This window comes from Dendropsophus ebraccatus, chromosome 10, assembly GCF_027789765.1.
Source record: "Dendropsophus ebraccatus isolate aDenEbr1 chromosome 10, aDenEbr1.pat, whole genome shotgun sequence".
NCBI lineage: Eukaryota > Metazoa > Chordata > Amphibia > Anura > Hylidae > Dendropsophus > Dendropsophus ebraccatus.
In genome coordinates, this window is record NC_091463.1 from 13,375,532 (window position 1) to 13,390,463 (window position 14,932).

The window sequence follows — 14,932 nt, forward strand, 5'->3', positions numbered from 1 at the left end:
CGTACATTTCCCCCGCTCCCAGCAGCATATCAGAGATGCTGCCGTGCGGGGAACAGACTCTGGTGTTAAGTGTTTCTGTAGAGAATCCTCGTGCTCACGGTTAGAAAAGAACTGAATAGAAGATTGCCTTTTGCCAAACCACCCCAGCGACTGTCAGGTTTGGTAGCATGAGCCCCATTCTTGAACAACTGGGCGAAGCTAACCTCTCAAGACTTCAGGAGTAGGCCAGGCAGATATCAGTGGGATACTTCAGCCTAGGCTCTTTGTCCCACTGAGGATCAGTCCCTTGACTCTGTAGACTGTCCTGACTAGATAAGAAGGATCCCAGGCCTAGACAAGGTTGACGCAGGTGACAGCTAACCCACCTGGGATTAGCAGTGTATCTGTCTGGAAGGTCTCTCTGAAGGAAACTGTGTCTTTGTTGTTGTTCAGGATTTTTACCCATTGACTATGGTAGAGAGTATCTGCAAAGAGCGTCTGTTACTCTGGAGGATCTGTACTGTCCTGCATTACACAAGTAACCCTCTGATTTGAACATGAACTGTGAGAACTAGTATTTTCTGATGGCACATTCCCTTTAAGCAGATGCAGCATATACAGGAAGGAGAACTGTTTGGTCAGTGATGTCATGAACTATTTGTGAGAATGCATTACCACAACTGGCCACAAGAGGGACACAAAATATTGACTATGGCAAACTCGAGAGTTCTGTTCAACATACAATTTTCTTTCTTGTTTAATCATATTGTTATAGCCATACAAAACACAAACTACTGAGTTTACAAGATATATCTTTATTAATCACATTGTTAAATAAAAAGATTAAAAAAGAAAAAAAAAAACATACATTAAAATGACAGTGGATATCCTGTAGGGTGTATAAACTATAACAAAATCAAACACCTAGATTCCCACCAGAAAAGCACTTAGTAGGAATAAAGACAAATGTACACAATGAGTTACCAACTCAATCTCCCCCCCCAATGCGATCGCGGTGGGGAGATCCGTTGTAATGAGCCGGGCCGGGGCTCAGTGTCTGAATGATGCTGATCCTGGGTCAGCAATCTATTCAGATGGTCTGCAGCAGACCATTATAATAGAGCACCGATCTGATGGATCATTGCTCTATTATATACACAGCATTGATCTCAATGGGAGATCAGTGCTGTGTATATAGAAGTCCCCCAGGGGGATCAGTGCTGTGTATATAGAAGTCCCCCAGGGAGATCAGTGCTGTGTATATAGAAGTCCCCCAGGGGGATCAGTGCTGTGTATATAGAAGTCCCCCAGGGAGATCAGTGCTGTGTATATAGAAGTCCCCCAGGGAGATCAGTGCTGTGTATATAGAAGTCCCCCAGGGGGATCAGTGCTGTGTATATAGAAGTCCCCCAGGGGGATCAGTGCTGTGTATATAGAAGTCCCCCAGGGAGATCAGTGCTGTGTATATAGAAGTCCCCCAGGGGGATCAGTGCTGTGTATATAGAAGTCCCCCAGGGGGATCAGTGCTGTGTATATAGAAGTCCCCCAGGGAGATCAGTGCTGTGTATATAGAAGTCCCCCAGGGGGATCAGTGCTGTGTATATAGAAGTCCCCCAGGGAGATCAGTGCTGTGTATATAGAAGTCCCCCAGGGAGATCAGTGCTGTGTATATAGAAGTCCCCCAGGGGGATCAGTGCTGTGTATATAGAAGTCCCCCAGGGGGATCAGTGCTGTGTATATAGAAGTCCCCCAGGGAGATCAGTGCTGTGTATATAGAAGTCCCCCAGGGGGATCAGTGCTGTGTATATAGAAGTCCCCCTGAGGGCTTCTAATTACTGTATGTGAAAAAAAGAATTAATTGTTTTTATTAATAAAAAGCCCCCTCCCCTAATAAAAAGCCAAATCACCCCCCGTTTCCCATTTTATAAATAAAAATAAATAAACAAACATGTTTGCTATCGCCGCGTGCGTAATCGCCCGAACTATTAATTTATCACATTCCTGATCTCGCACGGTAAACGGAGTTAGCACAAAAAAATCCCAAAGTGCAAAATTGTGCATTTTTGGTGCATCAAATCCAGAAAAATTGTAATAAAAGTGATCAAAAAGTCGCATATGCGCAATCAAGATACCGATAGAAAGAACACATCATGGCGCAAAAAATGACACCTGACACAGCCCCATAGACCAAAGGATAAAAGCGCTATAAGCCTGGGAATGGAGCGATTTAAAGGAACATATATTTGTTAACAATGGTTTGAATTTTTTACAGGCCATCCGATACTAGAAAAGTTATACATGTTACATATAGTTTTAATCGTACCGACTTGAGGAACATATATAACAAATCAGTTTTTCCATAGGACACACGGCGTAAAAACAAATCCCCCCCAAAGAAAAAGAATTGTGTGTTTTTTCAATTTCACTGCGTATATAATTTTTTTCTGGTTTCGCAGCATATTTTATGCCGTCATTTAAGCCTGTCATTGCAAAGTACAATTAGTGACGCAAAAAATAAGGGCTCATGTGGGTCTCTAGGTGGAAAAATGCAAGTGCTATGGCCTTTTAAGCACAAGAAAATTAGCCTGGTCCTGAAGGGGTTAATTGTTTTCCCTTTTTTCTGCTGGATATTACCCACCACACCACTAGGTAGCGCTACCGGTAGTAGGTTTGTTCACCTTATGTCTTTGACATGCTGAGATTCATTAAGGCACACCGGTGAGTGCAACAGGTGAGCTGGATTTTTTACTCTAATTTTTGTATGTAAGGGCCCTTTTACACAGAAAGATTATCTGACAGATTATCTGCCAAAGATTTGAAGCCAAGGCCAGGACTGGATTTGAAAAGAGGAGAAATCTCAGGCTTTCCTGTATGACCTGATCTCTGTTTATAGTCTGTTCCTGGTTTTGGCTTTAAATCTTTGGCAGATAATCTTTCTGTGTAAAAGGGCCCTTAGACGTGTGAGACGGCAAAATGTTTTGCACTTTATACCTATGGAATAAATTTTATCTGTGGACTTTAATAAAGCATATGTTTTTATGGGATTGGCCTGGCTGTGGATCTCTCTCTTCTATTCATGCTTTGCTCATGCAGAGCACCGATCTGACAGTACACTGCAACACACCAGTATTTCAGTGAACTGTGTAAGACAGGCATGTCCAAACTTTTTTCGAAGAGTGCCAAATTTGATGAAGTGAACATGTGCGAGGGCCGACCATTTTGCTTGACATTCTTTGGACCATTAAAATGAATGCAAATAAACTTTTTTTTACAAAGTTTATTGAAAACGGTACACTTTTCATACTTAAAAAATCCCGGGGCACACCACCAGCCAAAATGGCACAAAATGACACTAAAACAGGACATATTATACATATAGTTAATAATATAGATTCTAAATGTATTTATACTCACTCAGTGTGAAACCTGGGCCTGTTTGATAAACACAAAAGGGATATCCCTGTTTCTCTCCCCCATCCCCATGTTTTTCTCCCCCCTGCTTCTCTCCCTTTTCTCCCCATCCCCATGTTTCTCCCCCATCCCCATGTTTCTCTCCCCCCTGCTTCTCCCCCATCCCCATTTTTCTCTCCCCCCTGCTTCTCCCCCATCCCCAGGTTTCTCTCCCCCCTGCTTCTCCCCCATCCCCATGTTTCTCTCCCCCCTGCTTCTCCCCATCCCCAGGTTTCTCTCCCCCCTGCTTCTCCCCCATCCCCATTTTTCTCTCCCCCCTGCTTCTCCCCATCCCCATGTTTCTCTCCCCCCTGTTTCTCCCCCATCCCCATGTTTCTCTCCCCCCTGCTTCTCCCCATCCCCATTTTTCTCTCCTCCCTGCTTCTCTCCTGTTTCTCCCCCATCCCCATGTTTCTCTCCCCCCTGCTTCTCCCCCATCCCCATGTTTCTCTCCCCCCTGCTTCTCCCCCATCCCCATGTTTCTCTCCCCCCTGCTTCTCCCCCATCCCCATTTTTATCTCCCCCCCTGCTTCTCTCCTGTTTCTCCCCCATCCCTGCTCACCTTCCTTGAGATGCTCGCCGCGGGCGCCGTCCCCCTCACCTACTGGCCCGGACGTTCTCCTCCAATCAGGGGAGACCGGGAGCGTGGTGCGCCACGCTCCTGGTCTCCCCTGATTGGAGGAGCACGTCCGGGCCAGTAGGTGAGGGGGACGGCGCCCGTGGCACACTGGTTGGAAAGCACTGCTCTAGTGCACGGGAAAGGAAAGCTGAAATCTCGGACATTGCGAGATTTCGTCTTTCCTTTTCTGTGCACTAGAGTGGCGCGTTGTTGCCGGATACCTGGGGGGCCGTAAAAGTTTGGAACGAGGGCCGCAAATGGCCCGCGGGCCGGACTTTGGACATGCCTGGTGTAAGAGAACTGTGCCGAACTATTAATATAATAAATATATGACAGCCCCGAAATAATTTTTTCTTTTTTTCATTAAAGGGAACCTATCACCGGGGACGCGGGCACAGAGCCCGCACGGCCCCCTGGTGCAGCCCCCGGATACTTACCCTTTGCGGCGAGTCCCGCTCCTGGAGCCGGTCCCGGGACGGAGATATCAGTGCCAGAAGCGGCGCACGCGCGCTGCTAAGGTGAGTCCGACGCCCATAGAGAATGACGGCTCCATTCATTCTCTATGGGCATGGGACCCAGCAGCGCTGATATCTAGTAACACAGAGAGCTGTGCACTGAATTACAAGGGAGGATGGTGGGATAGTTCACCGTCACCATGACTTAATCTTCATGGCGGGGACAATGGCACCACGAGTCATGGTGTCTGGAAGACTGGCAAAGGCTGGAAGTACTCCTACAAGTATACCGAAAGAGCATATAAGAACATATAGCATATGCTGCTTGGGACTTTAAGGAAAGATTCTCATACTTTTCTATATTTCCCATAGAAGTGAATGATGCAGTTGCCGATTACCCGGACATATTGTTCCAATAGGCCCAATAACACTTAAGAGAAGGATTGCAGCACATTGTAAAGGTGATCATGGGATCGGTCAAAAATAACGTCACATGACCCAGTGACAAGATTCAAGTGCCGCCAAGGGACCGCTACCATAGAGACAGCAATGTGGTGAGCCCAGCATCAAAGCCATAAGAGGAACCTGAGGTAAGATGGTCAGCGAGCGGAGGGGATGGTTGAAGCCTACGGCTGGACCCCCACCATGACCCCCAACCCGTCCATATTTCCGTAACCACGCATTGTGCCTCATATTGGAAGCCGCCACGGTTGTGATAGGATCCGGGGGCGGAGCATGACACAGACTTCCTCTTTAGATTTCTGTGAATCCGCGCGTAAGTAAATCCACCAGTGTCTGTCACCAAATGTTGCTGACAGTGAGGTAGAACGAGTGCTTGTAGAAGTAGGTCCTTTGTAGAGTGAAGGAAGAGGAGTTGCAAGGGGAACCCTGCCCAAGGTAGTGAATGTACTCTGCCGGAACAGGTGTAGAGGTATAGAGGTAAGGAGATACTCGTACTCACAGATTCCAGTAGTGGCTCTAAACCACTTTATGCCCCTTAGTTGCGAGGTACCCATCCTAGGTGGGTAATACGAGCCCCAGTCTTCAGTTATCTGGGTGTAGCAGGCTTCCGAGACTTCCCAGTCGTCCTGTGCTGCGCAGTAGGATACGTAGACCTTTTCCCTGGTAGCTTTGTCCTACTGCGGTCTGGCGTGGGAAAAGGTTATGCTAGGTGGCTTTTCTCCCCTAAGGTGAGCTTAGCACTGCATAGTTACTTAAATTACTAAAATAAAACTAATAGATGCTATCTTCGGTCCCTGACCCTGTCTATATTTCCCTAACCATGCATTGTGCCTCATATTGGAAGCCGCCACGGTTGTGATAGGATCCGGGGGCGGAGCATGACACAGACTTCCTCTTTAGTTTTCTGTGAATCCGCGCGTAAGTAAATCCACCAGTGTCTGTCACCATGGTAACTGTAAATTTCCTGACTTCATTGTTTCATAAATTCCCTGGAACTTGAGGAAGTAATTCTGATTGGGAACAGAACATACCAGTATAGAACAATGCACACTGGGGCGGGGGCCATTATATAACCAGGGGCCGTGCCAGTCACCAAGACATATATGTTATTGATGTAGCTGAGCACCAGACCTGTACAAGTATAAGGGATAGGATCCATCACTCACTATGAAGACTTGCTGGTTTTCCCTGCTCTGGATCTCTGTGATGGTTCTTAGTAATGCTAAAGACTCATGTCCAGGTAAGCCGACCAGCCACAGACTGGGCCCCTCATGCAGTGGAGGTGGTTGCCCCCTCTTACCTGGCCTGGTGAGTGTAAGTGAGTGGTGATGGATTCAGTGTGTGCATCACTGCTCAGGACTGTGCAGGAGCAGGGACTCTGGTAATAGACAGGAGTCCCTGCTCATTTACATACGCACTCTATGCCTATAGGTGGCATCATGGAAACAGAGTAGCATTGCACCAGTCATGTTGGGGGCCACTATATCAGTAGTCTTGCCTCTAATGGTGGAGGATGTGCCACACAGACTGATAAGGAGTAAGCACCTGGGATAGGACTCGGGAAAAGGCATGGTATAGGAAATGGAAAATAGGTGACTTGGGGAAGGGTATAGGGATGACGAGCCAGGGTATACGGATGACTCAAGGAAGGGCAGGTTATTGGGATGACTTAGGGAAGGGCAGGGTATAAGTGCCGTATGCTAGGGTAGCTATGTGGTGTTGTGGCAGCTCTGTGGGTGTAGGGTCACTTTGGTACTATACACAGTGGCCAGGAGTGGTGTTGTAACCCACCCCTGGACTATCGGGCAGTAAGCTTGAGGTTTAGATAGCCCAAGTGTGAACTGGTGTACAGGTGCAGGTGCAAGAAAGAATAGAATAGAGTCCAATGACTTAACCAGAGCAACTTGGTATACTGTTAGAAACTTCAGTGCAATACACCTATGTGCACTTTGGTAACTGCAGGTGCAGGCAGTAGGTAGTATGGGAGGTTGTGACAGCAAGGTAGAGCAGAGGAACATCTTGAAGGGCCTGTCCAATGTAGCAGTGTACTCTGCCTGGATAGCATAGTTAAGAATAGAAGTAACAGAAGAAGGTACTTGTACTCACGTATAGATACTTTGGCTCTTACTGCCCTTTGCCCTATAGTGCCAGGGCACCCATCTTGCTAGGGTAGTACAAGGTTCCAGATCCCTGTGCTGGGTTGAGAAGACTTTTCAAGACTTCCCAAAATAGCCGTGTGTTACAGTAGGATACATAGGCTTAAACACTGCTTTGTCCTACTGGGGTCAATATTTAGCCTCAGGTATACTCCCCTGTGTGTTGCTGAAGGTATCCCTGTCATGGACATGGTGTTCCTAAGAGGAAGTCACTCTCTCCTAAGGGTCTAGCAGTGCATGCTAGTGGTAGTTACTTGTATAAAGAAGAATAAGTCTCTAGGTGCCTGACAAGGGTTCTGGGGTACTTATATACAATAAGTACAACAGTAACACCTAGTGGGGAAAAACACAGAATACAGACTCATTCACCCCCTTCTGTGAGAACCTTAGTGAGTCACTTTGCCTAGGTGCATAAGAACTTAGCGGCACACCTTTGCTGGGACACTACATAAGGATGACTTGGGGAAGGGTAGACTATAACAAGACTTTGATAGGGCAGGGTATTGGGATGACTTGGAGAAAGGAAGAATACGACTTAGGGAAGAGCATAGTATCGGGATAACTTGGGGAAGGGTAAGACATAAAGAAGCTTTGGCCAGTTCTCTATCCCCAATGGTCGGTAACCTCCGGGAGTGTTGAGGGTCACTTGGGCACTTGTCACGGTAGCCTGGAGTGGTAGCAGACCCACCCAGGATATTAGTACCGCCACTCACAGAAAGGGGAAATAACCCAAGTATACAGTGGTATGGGTGGGTGCAGGTGCTTACAGATTTGACTAGAGTCCTGTGAGTTTAGTCAAAAATATAACACTTTACTTAAGTAAGACTTGAGTTGAACAGTACACGTGATACAGTAGCGCATATCTTGACACAGACATGTTGTGACAGTGAGGTAGAGGGAGTGCTTGTAGAAGTAGGTGCTTTCTAGAGAGAAGGAAGAGGAGTTGCAAGGGGAGCCCTGCCCAAGGTAGTGAATGTACTCTGCCGGAACAGGTGTAGAGGTAAGTAGATACTCGTACTCACAGATGCCAGTAGTGGCTCTACACCACTTTATGCCCCCTAGTTGCGAGGTACCCATTTTAGGTGGGTAATACGAGCCCCAGTCGTCAGTTATCTGGGTGTAGCAGGCTTCCGAGACTTTCCAGTCGTCCTGCGCTGCGCAGTAGGATATGTAGACCTTTTCCCTGGTAGCTTTGTCCTACTGGGGTCTGGCATGGGCAAGGGTTATCCTAGGTGGCTTCTCTCCCCTAAGGTGAGCTTAGCACTGCATAGTTGCTTAAGTTACTAAAAGAAAACTGTAGATGCTATCTTCTGTCCCTGTCAGGGTTCCTGGCTAAGCCAGGCCCTGGCTTAATTTCTGCAGTAACTAGTTGGTTTTGTGTCCTCTCATATTGAAAACTAAGTACGAACTAACTAACTCACTTCCTCCACCAAGTTAACTCCTCCTACAGGGGCTACACTAAACCTTCCTGTGAGTGGTGTGTGAGAAAGAAAAGCTGATATAAGTTAAGAGAAACAAGCACCTCTGACTGGTCAGCATATAAATGTGGTGCAAAACAATTAACCCTTGGTGACTTCAGCTGTGCAACAGGCTAGACAAAACAGTGGTGACACCTAGTGGGGAAAACACAATACCACATCTCCCACTTGTGAACCCGAGAGAGTGACTTACTCAGGTGCTCTAGACACCACCAGTGGTGGGACACCACAAAGTGATTTGGGGAAGAGCATGGTACAGGGATAACTTGGGGAAGGCTAGTATATAAAGCAGGCAAAGAAAAAAGGTCAGGTCCTCAAGAAAGACAATATAGTAGAACAATAGATCAAGTCTTGTGGAGATAAAATCAAATCATGCATATAGGAGATTAAAACACAAGGGGATTAACAATGATAATAATGATATACATCATACATACGGGAGATTAAAACACAAGGGGATTAATGGTATAATAAATGGGTTCGATCATAAAATCAAGAGGATATGGTATACCAAAATTGAAAATTTCTTTTTTCAATTTTGGTATACCATATCCTCTTGATTTTATAATCGAACCCATTTAATATACCATTAATCCCCTTGTGTTTTAATCTCCCATATGCATGATGTATATCATTATTACCATTGTTAATCCCCTTGTGTTTTAATCTCCCATATGCATGATTTGATTTTATCTATTTGATATATTACAGTAAATATTAACTCTATTTCCCTTATATACTGCCTTCTCTCTGTCTCCACAAGACTTGATCTATTGTTCTACTATATTGTCTTTCTTGAGGACCTGACCTTTTTTCTTTGTCTGTATACACTTCTCCTAGGGTATAGGAGTTTCTTCCAGGTAACCTCGTTAGGCATCTAATTTGCAGTTGATCTCACACTCATCCTCTGTTTTTAGTATATAAAGCAACTTGGGGAAGGGTAGGATGTAGGCATGACTTGGGGAAAGGTAAGACATAAAGCGGCTTGGGGAAGGGCAGGGTACAGGGATAATTTGGGGAGGGGCAGGCAGGGTACAGGGATAACTTCGGGAAGGGCAGGGTATAGGGATAACTTCGGGAAGGGCATGGTATAGGGATAACTTCGGGAAGGGCAGGGTATAGGGATAACTTCGGGAAGGGCAGGGTATAGGGCTGACAGGTAAGGGCAGGACATAAAGTAACATGTGGAAGGGAAGGGTACAGAGATGACTTGGGGAAAGGTATAGAGATAACATGTGGAAGGGCAAGGTAAAGGGCTGATTTAAGGATATGGAGATACTATGGGGAATGGCATAAGGGTCCAGTGTAAGGATGGATAAGGGAAGGGCAAATTATAAGGCAAAACGTGGAATGTCAAGGGACAGATGGTTGAATTGGACAATGAGAGGTGCACATGGTAAAGAAGAGAGGTCGACCTTAGAGAGTGAGGGTTGTAGAGGTCTGGATATTGGATTGTGTGATATAGGAAATGACAGGGAATAAGGTGCAAGGTAGAGAACAGCCTGGTAAAAAAGAGGTTCCATACTGCATTGTGTCCCCTAAGCCATGTACTGATAGTACTGTACCATGGTGGGGGCTTGGGGAGTGTTAATATCCACAGGCTAGGGGGGACAAATTCTTGTCTTGCTCCAGGCTCAGGCAATCCACAATATGTCTCTGTCTACATATAATAGGGCCCTGCTGGCACTGCAATCTCTACTGCCCCCTATCTCTACAGCTGAATGTTTTTTCTTACGCCTTCTAACAGAAGTGAAGATTGTTGGACTGGGAGACTCTGACAAGTTGTCCATCCTTAGAGGATGCCCGGGATTACCTGGATCTCCTGGACTGAAGGGAGAACCTGGAGAAAAAGGTGATTTGGGATTAATCCAGACAGTAAAGCTGGCACAGACTCCATTCCTGAATGTGTTATCCAAGTACTTTCACAGTAAATGATGCCATTTTTTGTCTTTTATTTCCTAGGAGAACGAGGTCCTTTTGGAGCAGCCGGGAAAATGGGACCAACAGGTCTTAAGGGTATGAAGATCAAGGCTCCTCCTTACTGTTTCTATATCTATAAAACAGTCCATTTTTAGTTCACTGCATCAAGCAGGCGCACATTGTTTCTTCTCTGTATGTACCATACATGGACTCGGCCTAAAAATTACTAATAATCTTTGAATTTGATCAACTATAGGTGAAAAGGGAGAACCCGCTAAGGAGAACAATTATGGTGAGTGAAGAAAAAAATCACAGCTCTATGGTTTTCTTCAGAAACTGAATTCAATTTACTATAAAGGAAGAACTAAAAACCTGTGGCACCCCAGCTATTGCAAAACTGCAATACCCAGCCGTAGGTTGTCAGGGCATGCTGGGAGATGTAGTTTCGTAAAACAGCTGGAGAACCACAGGTTGGAAGACATTGAGCCGGGGAAGGGAATGGAGGGGAAAATGTATGTCTATAAAGTCGGGGTGACTCTCTGACAAACGTTATGGGGTAACTGTGGCCACAATTGCATATCTTTCAGCTGCCCGGAACTGCAAGGAGCTTCGAGATCAAGGAGAAGTCCTCAGTGACTGGTACACCATATACCCAGAGGATGGCGCCCCTCTCAAGGTGCTGTGTGATATGCACAATGATGGAGGCGGCTGGATTGTAAGTGGATAGGTTACTGTGTGCCAAAACTTTTTGCTACTTTTTTGTATAGTTTGTGTTTCAGTTCCTCACATGTTCAAAATCTCTGCTTGCTTTGCTCATATGACATGTAATAGAGCAATGGCTTGTCCGGACTGATACATTGTTACAAGTCTTCAGCTTTTAGAGCAGGACTAGGTCAGGACAATGCAGTTTCTATCCAGTAACAACTTACAAGCAGAGACAATGCAAATGTTAAGGATAGGCTCCTGGTAGGAAATAACAGGCAGATCACTACTCCCATCTCTCTCTAGGTGTTCCAGAGGCGTTGGGACGGGTCGGTGGATTTCAGCCAAGACTGGAAGTCCTACAAGGAAGGATTCGGCAGCAGGATGACAGAATTTTGGCTGGGAAATGATAATCTTCACATGTTAACATCCAAAGGTTACTTCCTATACTTTAATGTATTAGTGGAAGGAATGGCCACATGACAGCCCACAAGGCGAACTCTAAGGGCCCTACTACACCAACAGATTATCTGAGAGATTTTTTTGAGCCAAAGCCAGGGATGGACTATGAACAGAGAACAGGTAATAAAGAAAGGACTGAGATTTCTCCTCTTCTCAAATCCATTCCTGGCTTTGGATTAAAAAAATCTGTCAGATAATCTGTTGGTGTAATAGGGCCCTAAGGCTGGGTTTATATGGATCCAGTGATCTGGTGGCGTCTCCCTCTGGCGCAGTAGCAAAACACCGGATTGAAATGGATCTTTGAACTTGTTTAAATCATCTGGCGCTTCAATTGGGACACTGGATCTCTGGACAAGCCAGGCGGCAGAACGCAGCTCACAGTGCTCTGCCATCCGCCTTTGATAGTTAATGGAAAAAATGATAGAACAACTAATGACAACTGATGCATTTTTGCCAAAAGAATGATGCCAGACCGCCTGTTACATGTAAACCAAGCCTTGGGGCCTTATTTCCCAGAGTGATAATCGGCTGAATCAGACTATCACTCCGTGTAATAGAGAGAATGATCAGCTAATGAAATGATCATGTGCTGATCGTTTCTTTAAGTCCAGACCTAAAATCATTGTACGTTGGGTGCACATTGTAATGTGTAATAGCAATGTGTGGCCGGCGCCTGATTATTGTATAAAATATTAAACTATTAACTTACCTTATTACGTTCCCCAGTGTCCTCGGGGGCCTTCCCTGGTCTCTGCAGCTCTGCCTTTTGTTCCGGTCTCTACACTGAAAGGCTGCAAGCCGCTCGGCCAATCACTGACTGAGACAGGCCACACCCAGTTATAGGCTGAACGGCCGACGGCCAAGACCGGAACAAAAGGCAGAGCTGCAGAGATCGGGTAGGCCCCGAGGACACTAGTGAACGTGGTAAGGTAAGTTAATACTTTATTTACACGAAAGGCAAAGGCTGCACGAACATCGATAATGATGTCCGTGCGGCCCTTGCTGCTTGTGTAATAGCAGATCAGCGCTCATTTACAGTTTATGGCCCCTTAGAGTTTTTACTAAAGGTTACAACATAGGAGCAAAAAGTAAATAGAGCCTCATTATTTACAGCAGTCATGGGTAGATCTGATTTATTCCTACAGCACATGACTGTTCTGAAATACTCTGCACTGCTCCATGACAGGCGTAAAAAAAAAAAATGAAAATTTGAGAAAACAACTCTCATTCTGTCCGCAGGTACCTGGGAGCTGAGAATAGATCTGCACGACTTTGAGACAACAAAATCTTTTGCGAAATATTCATCATTCCAAATCCTTGGAGAATCCGAAAAGTATAAACTCATACTGGGGACATATAGAGGAGGGAACATGGGTGAGTGATCCCCCAATATACCATCATCCCACCATAAGAAGGCTTCTGGTCAGATACGGTTCTATATAGATGGGATCTATGGCCCAGGACAGATTCACCCCCCCTCGGAGGTGAATTATGTAGACCACTCCTTCTTGGAGGCAGAAAGGTTGATCACCTCTTGTCAGAGTTGGTAGAAACCTTCAGCAAGGACTTGATTAGTTTCTGGGAGAGTTAAAGGAGGACTCTGGCGAAAGTAATAATTTTCCGGGGGCTAGGAGCAAGAGGGAACATAATAAACAAGAGCTACTTACCCTTCCCCATCCCTCCGCAGTACTGCATAACAGTTTCCGGGACTCATTTTCCCTGAGTTGCGATGGATTGCCCGCTCGATCATTCAGTGACTGCATCGGTGTCCATTAGCATAGTGACGTCCCTTCAGAAGGGGATCCAGGGGTCCGGCGGGAGTCCCGGAGCGGTAAGGCAGAGCTGTGGAGGAACAGGGAGAGGTAAGTACAGCTTGTTTATTATGTTCCTCCATGCCCCTTCCTCCTAAAAAATTATGATTTTCTCCGGACTTCTCCTTTAAGCCCTTTGCTGGAGCCTGTTATATCTCAGGGCACTGTCAGGCAGGATGACAGGAAAGGCTTTGGGCCTTGTTGCGTGGAGAGCTGAGCTCGGCTCCAGTACTAGCAGTCCACTTCTAGGCACGTGGCTCTGACTCACTAAGTGCTAAGAAGGAGGCTCCATCTACAGGTTCTAGTACGTTCTGTCATTAAAGTGAGTATGCTAATGAAAGCTTATGGGACCTGTCTCACAAGCACTTAACAGTTTCACCATTAGGGGGCAGCAAAACTGTATGAAGATACCACAAAGCAAAACAGCTGTGAAAGTTGGGTGCGAGCCTCTGTGGAAGCTATAACGACGGCCATACTAGGTAATACCCCTGATGTGTTCAATACCAGACCAGTCCAGTCAAAGAAGGTTGTCAGAACGGTACATATAGGCAGTCACACTTATGGTTCGTTTACACAGGCAGATTTATCTGATTTTTGAAGCCAAAGCCAGGAATGGATTTGAAAACAGGAGAAATCTCAGTCTTTCCTTTATGACCTGTTCTCTGGTTATTGTCTGTTCCTGGTTTTGACTTAAAAAATCTGACAGATAAATCTGTCTGTGTAAACGCACCCTTACTGTGGTTACTTATCAGACAGAATTTGCAATTTTTCCCTTTTCAGGTGACTCCTTCAGCTTTCATAAAAATGCATTGTTCTCCACCAAAGACCAAGACAACGATAAGCATGGTGGCAGCTGCGCTCAGATATGCAGGGGAGGGTGGTGGTACGTGGACTGTCATAACGCAAACCTGAATGGACAATACTATGTGGGCCAACACGACCCCACGGCCATCGGCATCAACTGGAAGCTTGGCAGAGGGTTTAATTACTCCTACAAAGTCTCTGAGATGAAGATCAGGCCCAAGTGACGCGGGAGAAATGCAAAAAGTAAGTTCTGCATTGAACTGTGAAGGAGAACTTTGACATATACAGAAAACGAGAGATACACAATGTAGATGTGGTCGATATATCAGCCTCTTTTAGTAGGTTAGAATGCCCTAATAGTTTCCCTTAGTAAAAAACCTTATGGTATTAAAGTCAAGAATAATGTCCAGGCTGATGTGATGTTCTTCATCGTGGGGTTGAGAGTTGGCCGCTGTTTCTCCGAGCCCAACAGCCCAGTAATTCTCTCTACTTCCCATGGGACCGGTGATGGTATGTTATAGGATGATGTTGATCATACTGGATCTAGTTGAGCAGACTTATTATTAGTCTACTATTTAAGGTTAAAGATTGTTTTCATCAGGTACAGTCACCCCCAAAGACGAATCAGCCACCC

The 14,932-nt window shown here is 45.8% G+C and overlaps 1 protein-coding gene across 1 annotated transcript; it reads left to right on the plus strand.

Moving 5' to 3' along the window:
- The first annotated feature begins 6,091 nt into the window (after positions 1 to 6,091).
- LOC138766341 (ficolin-1-like) lies at positions 6,092 to 14,727 on the plus strand. The gene is made up of 8 exons (XM_069943882.1): positions 6,092 to 6,205; positions 10,347 to 10,451; positions 10,562 to 10,615; positions 10,776 to 10,811; positions 11,107 to 11,234; positions 11,528 to 11,657; positions 12,923 to 13,057; positions 14,275 to 14,727. The coding sequence occupies exons 1-8, from the start codon at positions 6,133 to 6,135 to the stop codon at positions 14,520 to 14,522; spliced, it is 909 nt and encodes a 302-aa protein (XP_069799983.1). The 5' UTR covers positions 6,092 to 6,132; the 3' UTR covers positions 14,523 to 14,727.
- The last annotated feature ends 205 nt before the right edge of the window (positions 14,728 to 14,932 follow it).